The sequence below is a fragment of the Dermacentor silvarum genome, chromosome 1, assembly GCF_013339745.2.
Source record: "Dermacentor silvarum isolate Dsil-2018 chromosome 1, BIME_Dsil_1.4, whole genome shotgun sequence".
Lineage (NCBI taxonomy): Eukaryota > Metazoa > Arthropoda > Arachnida > Ixodida > Ixodidae > Dermacentor > Dermacentor silvarum.
This window is the reverse complement of record NC_051154.1, coordinates 132218463-132238978: the sequence shown is the minus strand read 5'-3', so window position 1 is coordinate 132238978 and position 20516 is coordinate 132218463. Positions and strand designations below refer to the sequence as shown.

At 46.4% G+C, this 20516-nt stretch overlaps 1 protein-coding gene across 3 annotated transcripts in view; it reads right to left on the bottom strand.

Moving 5' to 3' along the window:
* The window catches only part of LOC119436052 (serine/threonine-protein phosphatase 4 regulatory subunit 1-like), a 108573-nt gene that overhangs the window by 27462 nt on the left and 60595 nt on the right, over positions 1 to 20516 (bottom strand). For all 3 annotated transcript variants that reach the window (XM_037702794.2, XM_037702791.2, XM_037702796.2), the window contains 8 exons: positions 20091 to 20156; positions 19736 to 19891; positions 16323 to 16604; positions 15455 to 15664; positions 9391 to 9645; positions 8393 to 8577; positions 6048 to 6190; positions 5359 to 5468 (listed from right to left, as the gene is read on the bottom strand). In XM_037702794.2, the coding sequence (XP_037558722.1) occupies positions 5359 to 5468; positions 6048 to 6190; positions 8393 to 8577; positions 9391 to 9645; positions 15455 to 15664; positions 16323 to 16604; positions 19736 to 19891; positions 20091 to 20156 (1407 nt within the window). The remainder of the gene's footprint in view (positions 1 to 5358; positions 5469 to 6047; positions 6191 to 8392; positions 8578 to 9390; positions 9646 to 15454; positions 15665 to 16322; positions 16605 to 19735; positions 19892 to 20090; positions 20157 to 20516) is intronic.

Genomic DNA, 20516 nt, shown 5'->3' with positions numbered 1-20516 from the left:
TTTCAAAAAATCGATTGTTTGCCATGTGAAAGCGGCGTCGCCCCCTTAAAGGACATCTCATAAATCTCATGCCACAAACATTTTTAAATCCTTTAACTATAGTTATTGCACTGATACACGGCTCTCTCCTTTCGTCTCCACTAGCACACTGGAAGCTACACAGTGGAGAAGCCAAGAGGGCAAAGCCCTGGCCACAAGTTGTGTCACAGCACACCGTGGCGGCCACGGTAGACTACGCTACACAGCAAGCCGCTGCTATCTTGGGGAGACGGGCAGCATACTCTCGGGATCACGAAATCAGCTAATAGTGTTGGTCGGCCAGCTGCTTTCGATGATGATGTCCGACATCATTGCGAAAATGAGGGCAAGCAATTTCTCATGTTTGATAGAGATTGTTAATTCCCGGCTGCATGCAGTGCTGTAACATTTGGCTCACATGTTCACACCAGCATCTACGACAGAACGGCAATGTTTTCTCACTATCTTCAAAATGTGTGGGAGGGGCACCGAATACCGTATTTTTACTGTATAATCCATCACCCTCAATTACAACAGCCAGGAAAGAAAGAAAGAAAAATAAATGCATGCATATAAACCGCAGAAATAGCTACATACAGCATAGCTCACATCTTTGCAAAAATACCGTATTTACTCGATTCTAACGCGTCCTTGATTGTAACGTGCACCCATTTTCCATGACCGCGCACCTCATGCTTTCATACAGAAATACAAATTTCTCATTTGGAAAAACAAACATTTACTTCCGATGCACTAAAATTGCGCTGAATAAAAAAAGTCAGTTTTGCCCGAAAGGCGAAGCATCTATTGCAATAGCAAATTAGTAGACCGCTATACGAAGCAAGGATAGCAGTTTTATTGGCCGTATAAACTTGCAAACATTCGCTTACTAAATAAATTAACAAGCACAGTGTCATGCGTGCACAAGCAAACATGAACACAACTCGCTCGTTGACAGCAGAAACTAACGCTGGAGAGACGAAGCTCGGCGAGCGAATTGACCTTCATTCTAGCATGCCTCTCGCTTCAACGCGACCAATTAGCGGCGAAAACGCATCGCGCGGCGGACTTTCCCCGTCGCAGATCGCTTTCAAGATAGGGCCAATGCGATTGTATCGCTGAAGTAGATCGTCGCAGAATACGACCTGCTTCGGTGCACTGAAACCCTTCCGCATTGCTTGGCTGGCAAAAATACTCCTGTTTGCGCCAGTCCCGCACGCAAGTTTCGGATTCTCCGAACGCGCGTGATGCACACATGATCACTTTCCTTTTAAACGCAGCATCATTATGAACTCGGCACTTCATGCCGATAGAGCAGACGCAGAAAACGGGAAGAGAAACTGTAGGCTAATGCCAAAGCAAGTGTACTGCAGCACATGGAGGAAGCTACGGCAGCTGGGCTAGAGTTGCTAGGCTCGAAGCGCATGCGAGGCGGCCATTTTGAAATGCCGACAGCTACATGGTAATGTAGATTTAGGGTAGTACTCGATTCTAACGCGCACGCAATTTTGGACCTCTTTTATAAGAAAAAAGTGCGCGTTATACCCCTGTCAAGCAGGCAAGTTAAGTGCACTTACGGAGAGTGTCACTCGGTTTAAGTGCACTTTGCCCAATCTAAACGTCGCAAGTGGAGTGTCACTCGCTGCAGAGTGCACTCCGGTCAAAGTGCATTCACGGAACGCACTTTGCTGGCCGAGTGCGTAGCCTCGTCGCCAGCGGTTTCAATGGTATAAAATGTAATGCATAAAAAAAGGACACAGAAGTTCATTTTAGTGGTTGAACAGCTCTTGCGCACAAATAGTCGTGAGCAAGTCGTGAGGCCTTGATCGCCACTGCCACTCATTAAGATGAGAATTTCAGCTTCCACTCTGCTTTTGTGCAAAATCGCAACAAGAGTTGCTCACTCATTCACTTTCGATAAGTCGAATGATAAGTCGAATGATAAGTCGAATGATAAGTCGAATGATAAGTCGAATGATAAGTCGAATGATCAGTGGAATGATAAGTCGAATGATCAGTGGAATGATCAGTGGAATGATAAGTCGAATGATAAGTCGAATGATAAGTCGAATGATAAGTCGAATGATCAGTGGAATGATCAGTGGAATGATCAGTGGAATGATCAGTGGAATGATCAGTGGAATGATCAGTGGAATGATCAGTGGAATGATCAGTGGAATGATCAGTGGAATGATAAGTCGACTTAGGCGTTTTATTCGGTCCCGTGAAATTTGAATTAACGAGGTTTTACTGCATAACAAAATGTATATGCCACTGCAAACGAATACCGGGACAATAAATAGAAACTGTCACGGACGCAGCAAGACTCTCCGAGACACTGTTATGTTCAGTATAAAGTCCAAATGCGTTAAAATCCTATCATGATCTAACCTTGTATGCTGTGGTTTAGTTTAGTGCTGGAGGTCACATAATGTAGAGTTTTGGAGATGCATTGAAGCGAGAGCCAGATGAAGCATTCGCTCCCCTCTGCCTACACTTTTCGTAATAGCATGTTTCCACTGCAGGTGACACCATCACACACAAGGGTGGAGTGGACACCAAAGCACTTGTGCAACAGCCAAAATAAGATTTGGAGCAATTTTTGGAGCAGGAAAATCTTGCTTTTGGAGCAGGAAAATCCAAATTTGGAGCAGTTTCACATAGAACACTTACTCATAAAACGCCATAAAATTTACCCCGCATAATAAATGCACCCCCCAACTTTGCATTAGATTTTTTTTTGGGGGGGGGGTGGGGGGGGAGTGCGTTCATTACGCAAGTATATACGGTAATTCACATTTGCAGCGTAGATGAGGGCAGGGGCGCGATCGGAGATCGTTGTTCGCAGCGCACGTTCAGTTTCGCCGGGCGCGGCCTAGGTCAACCATGCACGGCGAAACTGAACGCGCGCTACGAACAATCTCCGATCGCGCCCCAGCAGTGCACTGCATGCAACTTTTTCCGCCAAACACGTGGAAAGTACACATGCATTTCTTCGCGAGTGGTTCTCTTTCTTTTTTTTTTTTTTTCTGACGATATGTCACGACGTTCCAATGGTAGTAGAAACATGCAGCGACCGAATTCTTGCTAGTTTTGTGCATTGCTTCGCCTACAAAGCTCACGCCGTCAGTGCTGGGTCGCTTGCTGTACCGTACAAGCGAGTTTCCCGGCGTGGAGCATGGGTTCCCAAAGTGGGTTCCGCGGAACCCTGGGCTTCCGCAGGCCCTTGCTCGGGGTTCCGCGCTCGCCAATTAGGTGCCTAAAACGGCGAACAAGAGGTGTGCTCGATCCATACTTCCATTACCCACGCCCGAGTGTCAAAAAGCATATCACAGCGCGTAACGGCAGTGCGAGAACTGCGCAATAAATCCGCAAGCAGCTTGTAGCCACCCAACCTTCGAAATCTTGAATCTCGGAGGCCGTAACTTACCAACATGCGCATTTCTCCCGTTTGTGTCTCGCCGATGCAGGGCATCAGGGATATCAGGGTAGGTGCCGATAGCGTGCACACTGACGTATACGTCGGAGGAATAAAAAAATTAATGCGCGAAGCACCACAAATGCGCGCCGCGAAAGAGCAAACACGGCGCTAGCGTTCAAAAACGAAGCGGCGCAGTCCACATCGCCATGGTCCACAGTGGCAATCGTACACGATACGTGACTGACAGCAACGCCGGAATGTTTAGCGATTATTTGTGCCCTCAAAGCCCTTATTGTGGCGTTAATCGCCGCGCGTAAGACCGCATTGGCAGCCAGCCGCGTGCTTCCATAACTGCATAGTCGCTATCTGTGTTCACGTCGATAGCCACCGCAGTTTCGTCCGCAGCGGTTGCGGCAAACAGTAGTTTCGTTTTGACTCTGTGCGCGCGTCGGCTGCATGCCTTCATAACAGCGAAGTCGCCATCCATGATCGCGTCGATAGCGACTGCGGATTCGTCCATACTTGTTGCAGCAAATGGTAGTTTCGTTTTGACTTGGTGCGTGCGTCAGCCGCCTGCCTTCTGAACCGCAAGGTCGCCGTCCATGATCGCGTCGATAACGGCAGCGGTTTCGTCAGCAGCGGTTGCGGCAAGCAGTAGTTGCGCTTTGACTCAGTGCAAAAACGTCAAAGATTAGGAGGACCAGCTACATCGCGATGGACGGACGATTTGTTGGCGACCAGCTCCCTAGTGAAAAATTAACCGGATGTGCGCGTGGTAGTGAAAAACATTTCTGCAGGTGAAGACGCACGCCACGGCAGCGCTGCGAAGGATGTTGCGAGGCCTTCGCTGCTGCTAGCCCCCCCCCCCCCCCTTAATCAGTCATGAGATGACAAGAATTTCAGCTTCCACACTGCTTTTGTGCAAAATAGAAACAAGATTTGCTGATGCATGCAGTAAACAAAAGCGTGTTTACGTAGTAAGCATTCATTTATTTTCTTGGTACTCTGGATAATTCGACATTAGTTTAATTAGGACATTTTAATTCGGTTAAATTGGGGGTGGGGGGGGGGTGGGGAATCCTTGGCGCTTCATGGAGCTTAGCAGGGTTCCCCAGAACAAACATGCTTGAGAACCCCTGCCGTGGAGTATTCGTACCCGCTCCGCTCGTGACCGGGTGCACAGATACGGCGAGGATCTTGTTGAGTCAACCGGCAATGGCGAATTGCTTTCGTTACTGCAAGATACGCGCACTCCGCGAGATTTTGCTGTATATACAACACGCCGCACTGCAACCAGCAGCGAAAATATTCTTCGGCACCCACCACCAAACATGCCAACGGCGCTACTGGTACTGTAATGGCGTGTCGAGCTGCAAGTTGCGAACGCGGCCTTTATTTCCCGCTAAAACTAGCGTAACCGAGAAATTTTGCGGCCGGTCAGGAGTTTTCGCGCAGCGTGGCGCAATTTCAACGAATATCGCTGTTTTGGCGCAGCTCAGCGCAAAAATACGAAATTGTATCAAAATGGCGCAATTGGCACAGCTGTTGCAACCCAGCAAAAGCGTTGCAAGCTTCGCTTCATACTGCCAATGTGAAGATATCGTCTACATGGCATGAAATCGTATCTTGCCTGCTATTACGGAAAATCTTTAGGCCCCTTCCGTGTAAGAAAAATATGTTGGCGACGTAACTGCATAAAATGCAAATTTCGATTATGAAATTTTCACATAACAGTATAAAGTACGGATTTCGTCGACTTCCGTTATATCGAGGTTTAACTGCATTTCAAAGCTATGCTGGTTATAACAGTTTCTCATCCTGGCTATCAAAGTGCAATGACCACATAGCATTTCTAATGAAACAGCATTTATTTCCCATTTCACAAGCAATAAAACACACATAGCAAAATAATTTCTTACTTGATCCTGTGCTGACCAGCTATCAGAAGCAAACTTGAAAGATTTTGAAAGGAGTGTGTTTTCACTGCCTGCCACCTCTTTTAACTTGCTCATCCTTATTTTGTGAACACCTGCAAGGGAAAAAAGGAAGGGGGGGGGGACAATGCCACTGAAGCACAGCAACACACTACGGTCATGAAACAAAGTGCACACGTTATCAGAATATGCCATACAGCCTACCCTTCCCTAAAATGCAACTACCTATTTTCTTGGGTCTACCGATCACAATAAAATTTGTACTTTGTGTTCTGCTGGAAATTAATCATGTGCCATAAATAGTGTGGACGCACCAATCATGTGCCCAAGACGCACCATGTGCATTTTATCAGGGGACTGCAACACAAGACATGGCGTATGCCACTAAGCACACAATACAATGGTGGGTTTTTAGCCATGAGCAAAATTGCTATGCATTTAAAATATGGTTGAATCTTCATATCTCAATTTGTGCTTGAAGTTTGATTGAAGGTACACTCGTTATGCTTAAAATCAGCAACAGGAATGAATGACATTTTATTTTAATGGCATTTATTTGCAAGGAGCACAAACGCATACTAGTAGACTAGTGGATACAAACGTATACTAGTGGATACTACCATACACTATGCGAGAGTTTTGGAAATAGAAGCAGTAACTTTTGTAGAGCTCACCTGCCACTTCACCAGCTTCATTAAAAGACACAGAAGCTTCCGTGACTGAAGAAGAAAGCAGTAGGTTACATTCCTGATCAGCAGATGTTAGTGAAGATAAAGAGGCCGTCCTAATTCTTAGAGTTGATGAATCACCAGAGAGCCTGAAAATCGCATAACAAAATAGGGTAAAGGTTATAAATAAACTGAACTAATGCACATAAACGCGGTGGCAATCCTATGATGTGCTTTTTAGACCCAACGGACTGGTCTAAGCGAACAAAGTAACCATAACTTAAAAATAGAGATGGGCAAATATTCAGTATTGTCGAATATTCGATCGAATAATTCTATATTCGTTTTCGCTTCGATTCAAATTCAGGTATTCGATATTTTCGAATTATTCGGCGCTCCCGAATAGGCAGACAAACACCACGGACGGCCGGTACACATCTCGGAGGCTATGCTTCAGGTCATGGCTGCCATACCTCAACCATAAATCTCGAAGGCTATACTTTTTTGCATTCAAGAGCAGGAAATGTGCGACGCGAGAGAGCAGAAACAGCGCTAGTGTACAACCGAAACGAAGTAGCGGAGTCCGCATCGCCATAGTCATCAGCGGAAATTGTACGTGAATGACAGCAACGATGGAATGCTTCGCGCCTATTTGTGCCTTTATTGCGTTTACCGGTGCGTGTAACAACGCGCAGGCCACGGGATTTCGTGGTCATCATCCATGATCGCGTCGATAGCTGCCACAGTTTCTTCCAGCGCGGTTGCGACAAAAAGTAGTTTTGTTTTGACTCAATATGCATGTCAGCAGCGTGCCTAAAAAGATGCGTAGTGGCCATCCATGATCGCATAGACAGCGACTGCGATTTCGTCTGCAGTTGTTGCAGCAAATGGTGGTTTCGTTCCGACTCTGTGTGCGTCGGCCGCGTGCCCGGCCACGCTAGCAGCAAAAACGTGCACGTCATGCCGCGAGCGGCAAGTTGCGCGCGTCAGCACCTTGCCGCGAAGTCCCGTGGCAATCGCGTCTCGCCGCGCGGCAGCACGATATGATCTCGCGCGCTCTTGGAATGCGCAATCACCGTGAGCGAAAAGGGCGCGATCGCACAGCGTCAAGAAATCCCTCCATAGAACCGCGCGAGACGACGATCGTCAATTGATAACCCGGCACGGAGGTCCGGTTGCCATGGCTCCGTGACATCACCCTCTTCTTTCTGGGGTTTTACGTGCCAAAACCAGTTCCGATTGTGAGGCACGCCGTAGTGGAGGGCTCCGGATAAATTTCGACCACCTGGGATTCTTTAACGTGCACTACAACGCAAGCACACGGGCGTTTTTGCATTTCGCCTCCATCGAAATACGGCCTCCGGGGCCGGGATTCGATCCCACGACCTTGTGCTCAGCAGCGCAACGCCTTAGCTGACTGAGCCACCCCGGCGGGGTGGCACACCCTCGTCGCCCTTGATTGGTTCTTCATCTCACGGCACGCATTCCTGCTGCTACTGCCGCGCGCGTTTTTGCTGCTAGTGTGGCACCTCAAAGTCACCGTTTATAATCGCGTCGATAGTGGTCGCGGTTTCGACAAACAGTTGTTTCGGTTTGACTCGGTGCAAGGCTGTCGAGGATGAAGAGCACCGGCAACATTGCGATGGACGTGCGATCTGTTGGCGGTCAGCTTACGAGCGAAAAAGTAATTGGGATGCGCGCACGGTAGTGGAAAGCGTGTCGCAAATTATGGCGTGCGCCGCGGCCGTGCTGCGAAGGAAGTCGCGAGGCCTCGATTGCCGCTGCGAGAGCCAATCAGTCACGAGATGACGAGAATTGCAGCTTCCACACTGCTTTTGTGCAAAGTAGCAAAAGAATTTGCTCACCCATTACACTAATAAAATCGTGCTGACGTAGTAAGCATTTGCTTATTGTTTTCTAGATACCTGATAATTCGGCATTTGGTTAATTCAGACATTTTTTTTCGGTCCCGTGGAATTCGAATTAACCAGGTTTTACTGTAATATATGATATATACTATTCGAATTATTCGATTCGAAATTTGACCAAATCACTATTCGCTTCGAATTCGCTTCAAACCTTGTGGGAATCCTCGGGTCCCATAACAGCCGCACGGGCAGCGAACGTCGCGTCAAGCGCATGCGTGCCAGGGAGAGTTGGGAGAAGGGAATATCCCGACAACCTCAAAATCACTATTCGCCCATCCCTACTTAAAAATACTATGCCTCAAACACAAATTTCAAGTTTCTTTCTTCTTTAACTAGTAAATTGGGTAGGTCCCAAGAAAATCACTGGTGGATGTATGTCAGTAGCAAGGGCAGCCTAGTAAACAGTCAAAATTTACATATTACCTTTCATTAGGAACTGTGCTGTCTTGCCCTGATGAGACAGCTGTGGTAGCACTCTGCTGGGTGTTCACACCCAGCACTTCAACACTTAGATCAGAAGAGAAACAACGGTTGTCTTGGTCTTGAGACTTTGCCCTGACATGGACAGCTGTAGCCCGATCTCCTAGAAACTCGATGTCCACTTCCACCTAGGTAGCACAATGACAAAAGCCCTAGTCACAAATTGCAGACTAAAGAATCTCACTAATCTGAACATCAAAATATCCTGTACCAAAATTCATATCACCAAGAATAAATTTGCATGCTGAGGAAGCAGGGATGAAATAATGCTTATTTGTTCATGAATGAAAATTCATTCATCACAACTGTCAACTGATATTCCCTGAAAGAAAAAAAAGAAAAAGCCAATGGCACTGTTCTTGACATTCCCCTAAACATTGCCTAGAATTCAAGTAGAGTAGGAAAGTGTAGAAGATTATCATCATGGCAACAGCAGGGCCACTGCCAACGCACTATATGCGGGTGGGGAAATTAGTCTAGTTACTACAGTCAGGTGCGTTGCATTCATCCACCACTTAGTCTCACGACCACTGAGCGTCAAAACATGCATTATCAGCACTCTAGGTCACAACAATTCAGTGAGGCGACTATACTGCTTATAGGACAAAGAACGCTTACTCATAAAACACCATAAAATTTACCACCATGAAGATATCACAAAACTTCCCAATATTTTATTACCTCACTATTGACATTATGCATTAGAATTAGGGACACATATGTTACTGTTAAAAAGCAGTTAGGAGGGAACAAAGAATCCACGAAGCACACTATAGGGACATTAAAGACAACAAAATCAAATTACACTGGTACATCAAAAATTGCCTCCTTGTTGGAAGAAAACTCACTAGCGCATTACTAGTGAAGCCTGTGCTGCAATGCTTCAAGAAAAATAAGAAATCGGAACACACAGGAGTGTTAAATTCAAGCAGGTAACCCACCTCTGGAATAGGTACCCGCCAGAACTGGAATGTGTTGAAGTTGCTCTCGGGTCCAGAATCCACATGAAGAACTAGTCTATGCCTGTCTCCTTGAACAGACAGGGGCTCCTTAATCCCGAAGTTTTGTGTGCGCTCTTTTGGTTCCCCCGATACATTTTTTTGAGGCTCGTTTCCTTCAAGCAATCCTTGTGCAACATCTTTTTGAGGCTCGTTTCCTTCAGACGATCCTTGTGCAGTAGAGGTTGAATCTGCCACCTGCAAATACAATAATTCTTGCAGGCAGCTATAGTGCAGAAACCGAAATGTTATAATATTGCTAGGTGATAAAGTACCTGAACTATATATAATTCATCTCAACTTGTTTGCAGCACTGTGGAAGCTACACGACTCCTTAGCTAATAGGAAACCTGAACGCCCCTCAAACTGCATTCATCCGCGCCGTATCTTGCTTGCCTTGTCTGCTTGCTATCCTGCTGATATATGCTCCACAGCTGGTAACTTGACGCAAAAAATGTTTTGCTATTTTAACTATACGCTGCATGAATGCAACAGTGATACTTTGCTTTATCTATATGCTTTCTCAGCAGTTCCTTGCTAGCTACTGATCCATTAGCAAGGGCGAACGCCCTTATAAATGTTGACCAGAGTCACATTGTCTATTCGGAGTGTCTGGCATTTGCTTGCCACCGTCGTCACATACCATGCTAGAGCGGAGCAGTAAATTAATGATACAGTGAACAATTAGGCCTTTATAACGTTCTGCATTGTAAACTAATTCCCAGTGCTGATGCTGTGGTGCTATCTGCTACCTGGAAATCAAAGCTCTTACAACTTGGCGATGCCTGTGTAATCCTAGCAGCTCAACTACACAAGTTTTCAATATTTGGATGCCTAACAAACATGCCTAATGCTTTGCCCACAGCACAAGATGAGACTAAGCAATGGCTGATTTACCTATTTGATGGTGTCGAGGCAACGATCAATTAAATAGCGCAAATTCAGATCGCAGTGGGCGGTCTGCACTCTATGTGCACTGCCATGTTGCCATGTAATCATGGGTACCAGCGGTAACTACCACAATTATTCACTTATGTACACCTCGTGCTTTGGACAGTGGTGCAAACTACCAGAACTGAAAAATCTGCACATTCTGAACCTCGGTACAAGTTTTATTTGATCAACAGGGTTACAGTACAGCACAAATATTAAAATTTCTTTAATTGTACAAGAACTTGCACTATGCAATCTTTATGAGACTGCACAATCAAAATCCTGAAGCTGTGGACCATGCGATAATAATGCAATTATGACTGTACCACCCAGCCCCACATGACAGTACAGTCAAACCCCACTTACAACGATACCGGTTTTAACAATATATCGGTTATAATAATAAGAAGTTGCTGCACACCGATAACTTTTGTATAGTGAAATAACCCGCTTACTACAATGCCCCCATGCCGCATTATCAGTTATAACGATGAAGTCTGGCTACTGGGTGTCTGTGTCGAAAGAAGATGGAATGCACAATCCTTGAAAAAAAATATATATATATATTATTACCGCCCCTTCCACTCTGTGAAGATGGTCGAACAGCGAAGCTGTGTTAGTTACGTGTGCATGTGCTGCACGTGATGCAATTGCGTAAACACAATACAGATCTATAACAGGAAGTTATATTGAAACGTTATATTTTAACGCCAGTCTGGGTGTCTTAGCGTCGGCAACAGTTTCCAACAAAGAGCACAAAATGTGGCTGAGTAGAAAAAAACTCCTGTCTCAGGTTAGGGCTCAAACTCATCCTTCTGAATTGCAAAGCCCGAGTGTCCTGTAACCACGGCACCATGGAATTTTTTTTAATCAATGTAAATACTTCACACACATGCGTGTACGCATGCACACATGCTTTTGGAACACTATGTGCGACAGAGAGAGCGAAAAAAACGGCAAAGCTTGCACTAGGCCACGCATAGCTCGAGACACAGCTAAGCTGCCGATCGATTGTGTCATAGCCCAAGAGATACCTGGCATAACCAAGCTCAACTCGGCCATAGCCAAGGCCGAACCTAGCTGCTACCAAGTTCAACCTCGACATAGCCAAGTTATCCTAGCTACTACCAGGAGACTCGATCAATCGGCCAGCTTCGTTGTGTCTCGAGCTTTGCGCGGCCAAGTGCAAGCTTTGCCTCCCAGTTAAGTTGGCTGATACAATCAGCCTTGCATGCAATGAACGTCACCCACGTTGGAACCCGGGGGCCGCATGCATGACACTCGCACCGGTTGTTTCTTTCATAGCCAACGTCGTTTGTGTTCTTAGTCGATGTCGATAGTCGATGTATGCTACTTTGTCCTACAATAAACTGATGTATTTATTCCTAAGTTGGCCTCCCTGAGTGCAAAGTGTCACCGGACGGCTACGAGGACTGAGAAATCGTCTGCCTGGAAGACCTGGAGCAGGAGAAGAAACTTAACTCTCACCATTACGACGAATGAAGAGAAGTGAAATTGTACGCTGTGTAGCGAAGAGAGACGCTGGTGGGTCCAGCTCTAGTCTGCCCAGACGCTAGTGGGTCCAGCGCTTTGGCTCGCAACGGCGCTTGTGCTTGAAAGCCGTGTCTCGTTTGGCTGTCGACGCTGCACTGCTCCGATCTCTAATAAACCCTTTATAATTGGTGGAGGTGCTGGGTAGCGGCCACAGCCAGCTGTGGAAGACGACGACGACGAACGCGGGAACAGTGGCACGAGCGCGTCCCGAGCACGAGTACGAGCGCTAACCGAGGGGCGCCAATGAGCCAGCTGCAGAAGAAGACTACAACGCTCGAGCCAATGCTGATGATAATTTCGTGAAACGCGCACTTTTTACGGCTGGCTTAAACAGCTTCGCTGTTAAAAAAGCAGATGATTGAAAGGTCCTTGTCCTTCTCGAATGTCCGATTAGCTGCGCGTGCCACGTGACTGCGCCCACTTTGTGCACATTGTGCGCATACTCGTTGGACCCATGGCTAGGCATTTCGCACATCAGTGCCTTGGACTCAGCGATCATGCGCATCATGCGCACTCTTCGGACCCACACCTAAGCATTTCGCACATTGCACACGAACTTCTAAAACCCACGGCAAAGCGTTTCGCACATCGGCGCCACCAAGCACATCGCGCACCAAAGTCGCATTTATACTTTATTTTTCTTTGTCAGGGTTTCTCAGCTACAGTGCAGATCATACAGTAAATACGAACGAATTTTGTGTGAACGAATTATTCAATTCGTTCACACAAAATGTATGCGACGTGAAGGTGCCAGGAAAAATGAAAGTGCGAAAAGGGGGGTAACAAAAATGTCACATCCAGCTATGCTCACAATACTCAACCATCCCACCGCATTCAGTGAGCTCTCCAGGCCCTCACAAGGTTCACAGGAGAACAAGTTTGTGCAACACAATCTCAAAATATGGCAGCTGGTACAAACATCAGGCCACACAAGCACAGGGTAAACCTCCACATACGTGCTGGCTTGCAAGGCATCCATGTTTCAGCGGCATTGCTGCCCGTGTACCAGTGCCTTTCAAATGTGCACCTCATCGGACATTGTCTAGCAAGAAAAATTCTAAATGCTGCTGAAAGCCTTTATTTAGTCATCTGGTCATTGCTACAAAAAGATGAAAAGCACCATTGAATACAGCTGACATTATGTCAGTGAGCTAAGGGGTAAGCCTCTCTGCTCCACTAAAGATGGCGGTCAACAAGGCAGCACGCAAATACAATTCTGGGACCCACTGTGCTTTTGTGGGATACTGTGCAACATTTGGTCTGCAACCTGGCCAACATGCTCTTCACAAAGCAGTGGAGAAGGATGTTTTTGGGAAAGAAAGGCAAACACAGCACTTCAAACTGAAGGAAACACTCCAGAAGCCCCGCATTTGATAGGACATGAATGACTACAGCCCTGGTGCCTTATGATTAAGTAAAATCTAAGGTAGAACTTTGAAAAGCCTTTGAAAGCCAACTTAAAGAATCAGCCTGTCTTGCCGATTTCTTTACAACTGCTAGGTCCGTTTTTGTTACGTTTTCGAAGTGCAGTTTAGGGTGCGATATTCTTGCTTTTCCAGTGCGACTTTTTAAATTCATCATTCAACTAGTTCACAGTCTGTTGTACCATCACCTCATAAAAAATCAGAAATAAATCATGTCGTAAATAAAAATCGAAGAATGTCATGCCTTCACCTATTCTTTTCGGAACGCACATTGCTTTGAACAAATCTTCTATCACATTTTTTAAGTCATTCAGGCTTGGAACAAGCCCAAGAGGAGAAAAAACTTGACTAGAAAAGTTGAGATATAACTGAAATTTCTATGATAACATCACAGAAACATTCCAACTACCTCTGCCAATTTTCATCAAAATTTATGAAGAAATTTATTTCAAAAGCCACGTCCACCCTTAAAGCAAGAAAATACAGTATAGACCACTTATAACGTACCCGCTTATAGTGCAGGACCGGATACAATGCGGTCTTTTCAGACTCCCGTTAATTTTCCCATAGCACTTCATGTATACACGTATCGCTTATAGTGCAGTTGCGGGAAACGAAATACCGGTTACAGTGCGGCTGCCTGGGAGTACGGAAGTCAGCGGAGACGGCGAACGCTCCCCTCAAACGGGCGCCCCGAGGAGTGCTCGAGGAAGAGAGACGAAGTGGAGGAGAAGGGCACGTGGTGCGAACGAACAGCCAGTGAGGCTGAAACCAGAATCTTGAGTGCGAGTCGTGAAATATCACGGCGTGCATAGCGAGCGAGGGCCACGAACTTGCCAACACCGGCCAACGCTCGCTTCACGATAACGGCAGTAAACGAAACTTCAGGGAGCGGGCAGCGCCGGCACAGCACGGCGAAGGGCGCACGCGGAGACCGTGGAATGTGAGGGAGGAGGGCAGCAGGGAAGCGGATTTCGCTTCGCACACTCCGCCGCTTCGGTGGCTCCCCTCGCCCTCCCTCGTAGCTCCCCCACTTTCGACTGTCACCGTGCGCGCCCGCCGCCGTGTAGGCACCGCCGCTCCAACCGGCCCGGTGCCAGCTCCTCGAAGTTTCGTTTTCTACTGTTATTGGGAAGCGGGCCTTTGCCGGCGTGGGCAGTTTCGTTGGCCGACCTGGGACCGCTGCTTCCCTCTGCACCGTAGCCGCACCGTGCAAGGTCAACACGTGATCAGAAAGTAGAGGAAGCAGAAAGTAGAGAAAGCAGAAAGTAGAGAAAGCAGAAAGTAGAGAAAGCAGAAAGTAGAGAAAGCAGAAAGTAGAGAAAGCAGAAAGTAGAGAAAGCAGAAAGTAGAGAAAGCAGAAAGTAGAGAAAGCAGAAAGTAGAGAAAGCAGAAAGTAGAGAAAGCAGAAAGTAGAGAAAGCAGAAAGTAGAGAAAGCAGAAAGTAGAGAAAGCAGAAAGTAGAGAAAGCAGAAAGTAGAGAAAGAAGGGTTCACTGCCATTTTCTACGCGCGGCTACGGTAGGGTGGCTGAGACGTCGGCACGTACACGCATGTTCCGGTGCAGAAACGCAGAATCGGCGACCTTGCCATTTGAGAGAGGGTGAAATTTTCGCCTCGTTTTTCTTTTTTTTTTCTTCACGCGCGACATTGAGGGGTCTTTAGCTTTTACTCTATGGCGGTGCCGGAGCAGTGCCGGTCGGAGGCGCCGCCGTGCGATTTGGTTCGAATTAACGAGATTCGACTGCAAATTGAATGCAAACGTTCTAGCCGCATTCCTCGACTGTCGCATACGCGTGGCGGCTCGGTGCACATGTTTTGCATATGTGCAGGCCTTGAAAATTGTTGCTTTGGTTATAGAGTGTGGTACCACTTATAGTGCAGATATTCGAGACTCCGGCGACTTATGTCATAAGCGGTCTACACGGTAGTAAACATGTCACATCAGTACTCCTCTAAGCCTCTCACACCCCCTTTGCACTGTTCTCAATTTTTCACATCATTCAAGCAGTAGAAACTAGCATGCGCACAAAGTGAGAACCACTCCCTGCTCACAAATGAACAGCCCTAGCAAGCATGCAAGCAGAGACAACTTACTGCTTCTGCACTGCAGCCTGCAGCAACGTCTTCTGGCTGATCTGGCAGAACCACAATGAGAGAGCTGCTCTTATGGCCACAAGTACCCTCCGCAGTGGCCATACAGGAGTTGGCACGGCAGGGCTCCCCCTTGTCATCTTCACACACTGCCTGCTGCTCTCCTTTGTCTAGCACCGCCGAGGCCCCCTCATCTTCATCCACTGCAGCCACCTGACACCACAGTGCACTGTTAGGGCCATCACCCCACAATGAATTACAACGCTACTTCAATGGCTTCAGCCAAGACACCTGCAAGCGCAGCTTGTAAGAACAGTTGATCAGAAGCAACCGAAACTCGAATCTATTTGTCACAGATGTTAATACAACTATCACAGCTTGTACATATGTAATGTTATGTGCCTATATTAAATATGCAGTCCATTTCTGTCCTCTGGTTATAATTTTATGAAAGCTTCCGTAAATTGTCCTTCTGCAGAAATTTGCTAAACATCAGTTCCTGAAATTTCGCTAAACACTGTATCAATGGCTTCTATATGATTCAAGGAATGCAATGCGATCAACTTTATTGCTCTGCCTAACCTAGAACAAGAGTTGCGCAACTCACATGCAGTTCACAGAAATGTACTGGATCAGTAGTCCTGCAACACTGCAGCAATTGAGCATGCACCTACAGCTACATGAATCCATGCCAACCTCTCAAAAACACCTAAGGAAACCACCTCTCCGATTTACATTCAGCAGCAACTATCATCACAAGGCTTGTTTGCAATACATGTTTGCAAAACAGGCAAAAAATTGCACCAGGTTGCACACTAGAACCCGCAACACATTGGCATGTGCACAGAGAAAAAAGCATTCAGGTGCTCACCTCACTACAGTTCACCAGATCAGTAGCTGGAAGCACAACAGTGCTGGCAAGAGGCAGATCACTGGTGTGAGTATCTTCCCCAAGACCAGGCTTCTCCAAAGGTGCGGGCAATGCAGGGATGCCTGCTGGGCTGGGGGCCTCTAACTCGATAAAAGCATCTGCCGGGCCATCTGGTGTTCGCACACTCACCACCCCATCCTCACTGCAGTAAAGCCCTGTGCGCAGTGGGTCGGCAAATGTCGAGATGAATGGCCCCAGAGCCTGGAAGGCTGCTATCCGAACCTGTAATGAAGCTCAAAACTTTAAATATATGCAGACTTCAAACGACTCTAATTAAAAATGAAAATAGCTTGCAACTTGAAGGTTAAAGATGTAAGCATGAACTATCAATCTTGCAGTATTCTGATACATTTAACCATTTGACTTCCACTCCCAAGATAACTCGGGCACAGACCCTCTTACACAGCCCTTGCCACTCCTGACCATACTTGTTTTGTGTTTTCAGCGCACTCCCTGCCTCTCCAGAAGAGACTCGCACAAAAAGTAACATTCCGCACCTGTTGTACCATGTGTAAAGAGGTTATTGAAAAAAAACCTTGCAAGTTAAATTTCTGACTGCTGGTGGAAAAAAGGTCACTGTCACTGCAGTACAGGGCAGCCATGGCGAACCAGTGTGACAGGTCCGTCTGCAATTTGACAGGCCAAGAGCTTTATACGTACTGAAGAACAAGTGCGATAAGACCCTATCACACCACGCCCGCTGTGTGCTTTGGGTGCGAGTGAAAGCTTGCAAGGGTGGTGGGAGAAGGATGGTGGCTTCATAAGCGCCATCTCCCCTCGCGACATCACAATTAAGTGAGCGCGAGTTGGTGCGCACCTCTTTCTAGCCCGGCCGTGGCTGCGCATCGCTGTCAGCCTGGCTGAGCACATACGCAGCCCTGCGCCCTGTTTCAGAGGTAAATGTGCAGAGTGGGCACGTCGAGATGGCGTGGCATTACATGTACTATCTTCCCGCGCGTTTAAGTACTGGAGGTTGCGTAATCTCGAGTTTCAAAGCAAGAGGCAGTCAAAGCAATCGCGCTACCAGCGCTTTTCATGATAGCATTGTCTTACTGCCGGCTACACTATTACCCGCACGGACTGACACAAAAGCGCAGCTGGCTTCACTTTGTACCACTGATGGGATGATTAAGTTTACATGGCATGAAACCACTTCTGTTGCAGACTCAAATGCAACAAAATGAACTTTTTCACTCATTCAAATTTGCTTTTTCCGATTTCCTGATTAACCAAAAAAATTTTTGGCCCTTTCCGTGTAAGAAAAATTTATTGCCGACTACTTTGCCTAAAAGGTCAAATTTCAATATAGTGAAATTTCGATATACCAAAGCAAATTGCATATTTTACAGACTTCGTTATATCGAGGTCTTAATCTTTACTGAATTGGGAGAAAACAGCAACGAAAAAGCTTTTATGTAGCATGAATTGTCCACTGAACCAAAATGCGAAAAAAACACGGCAAGGGCTGTGTAGCAGTGAAAAAAAACTTGTCATTCAAAGGGTTATGAATACAACAGTGTGCCCCCAGGCAAATCCAGTTCTAGTGTGCTCACTTCACGGATCTCTTTGCAGCAGAACATTTGACAATTTTCCTGAACTTATATTATTACAGAGACAGTTAAGAAGAATTCAGGCACATATCTGCTACCTCCATCCAAGGCTGCCACACAACCGCAGTTTCGTATGACTGCTACAAGACATGCATGGCACATTAATCATACATGGCCACAACAATGAAAATTGGCAACAGCTGCTGCTTTTTTCAATACAGCTACCATGGCAAGCTGGAAGAGCTTTACTAAGAGCATTTGCAAAATGGTGCCCACAGATAATGTACACCCCACTAAACCCCTCCATATATCTTGAACAACCAGAATACTTTTTAACATCAGTGCAAAATACATTCAACAGAGCCTAACTGAATTGGGTTGGCTCGACTTTTGGATTGCATAACCCTTGCTGTCAGATACAAAAACAAAATCCATTAAGCCTAGCTGAAGGCAGAATTAAAAGATTTTTAAGCCCACAGTGAACCTTAACACCCGCTAACCTTTTCAGCACCGCGTTTTTTGGAGGTGACACACCCCCATCATCAGGTTTTTCTCTGCTATGTTATAAGATGAACACACCAGTTTGTTTTTGGTTATGCAGAAAAGAAAAAAAATGACTATTAATGAAAATGCACTTTTAGTATCCGATGGGAGACTGGACAACAATATGGTACGTCAGTGACATAGCGAGACAGAAATGTGGAAACATAACAGTGTATCAGTGGCACTGAAAGGGTTAAATACTTTGATACTGGCAGTTTAACATTAAAGGGTTTTCAAAGGCTTTAGGACCGCTATAAACCATGCCATTGGATGTTTATATGTCATTATGCAGGTTTGAGTAGCGTTTTACAAATATAGTGCTCAACGTGACAGTAATCCATCCTGCAATTATTCTGTGCACCATGAGTGATACCACTATACATCCCATACTTACACAGTGGACTGTGAAGGATGCCATAAGTGGAGAGCTCCAGAACCTCCAGCTAAGTGTTCACCAGCCAGCAATCTTTTAACACACACAAATCTACCTAAGCAGTGTGGGGATGTGCAACTCTCGCATGTCCCCTAATGTTTTCCCCGCATGGCTCCCGTATCCTGTAATCCGGCTTCACAGAGTAGCTTCACGGCAGCGGAGGTCAGTGCGATTGTGGAGAGATGGCGCGAGTGTTGCACTGCTAACGCCACCTAACTGCTGGGCTACTTGGGAGCTAAAGCAAGAAGGCGCTTCCTCTCGAGATTGATGTCGGTGAGCGATGCGGACGTTCCGCGCGTGCGCCCATCCACGCTCCGCGAGACCGTCTCGCGAGGCTAGGAGCAGGACACCGGAATGGAGGAACACGGATTGTTCGAACGTGCCACCGTTCACGTGACCGTACACGTAAATGATTAGGCGTTTGTGTCTAGCATGCAGGCGAACATATCCGGTCGCGGTGAGTCGGACTTCCTTGATGTGTCGCGCGCCCGTGTGAATGTTCTATGGGTAGGAATTCGGGTAGCGTGCATTAGTGTATGAAAGGTGCAATAAATGCCCTTTTGTTTGCACGACTGTGTTGTCTTTCCTTTGTCCCAAGAGCATGTGCGAGACCCCACAGCAGATAAGCACTTTTGCATTGCGACTCCTTCAGAACACTGCCACCATGTCTAGAGATCGAGCCTGCAACCACTTGTTCAGCAGCACAGCACCATGGCTCAAAACAAAATATAATGACAAACTGCAAATTCTGGAATATACATTTCATAACCAAGACTCAATTGTACATTTCTAAATAGATGACCCATATGTGCAAAACAATGACTGACCCATCGTGACTGGTCGTCCAGCAGGCTAAGAAAAAGTGGTGCCAGGCTATTACGACGTGTGGCCAGGGAGCAGACACACGAGACTGGCATGAAAACCTCAGCACAGGCCTTGCGCACTCCCCAAACGCAGTCTTCGCATAACATCTGAAACACATTCTGCCCACATGTGCAGGCAAAGGAAAAGGTCAAAGCTACACACAAGGCTAGAAAATGCAATTTATGTGCTTGACACCTATCTCCCAAAATGCATAAATAGGAGATTCAAATGCATGTGTCAATAATGTGGGAGAAGTATCTGACAAATTTATTACACCATTAACCAGGCCAATCACATGCTATAAAAGACTCCACTCACAAGGTTGTCTTCTGTACACTCCTGCCCAACAATGCTGCAAAAATCTCCGAAGTTTGCAGCACACACCTGAAAGGTAAGAACATAATTTAAGCATGAAAGGAAATTTATGTCATCAGCCATCATATTCCTAGTACGGTGAAATATTACCCAACAAACAGTCATTTTCTTTACATCAACAAAATCCCCAGCTGAATGCCTTTTTTGATGTAAACTTATTTCAGTACTAGGGATTTCAACACCAAATATTTCTGAACAAGTCCTGCAGCTTCTTCATTTCTATGATGCACAGCCTCTCCTGCATAACTGCCGTCGAATACATTATAGGTGCAGTGTTGCAACAGCCAAAATAGGATTTGGAGCAATTTTTGTAGCCGGAAAATTTTGCTTTTGGAGCAGGTTACAAGGGGGGGGGGGGGGCACATTGTC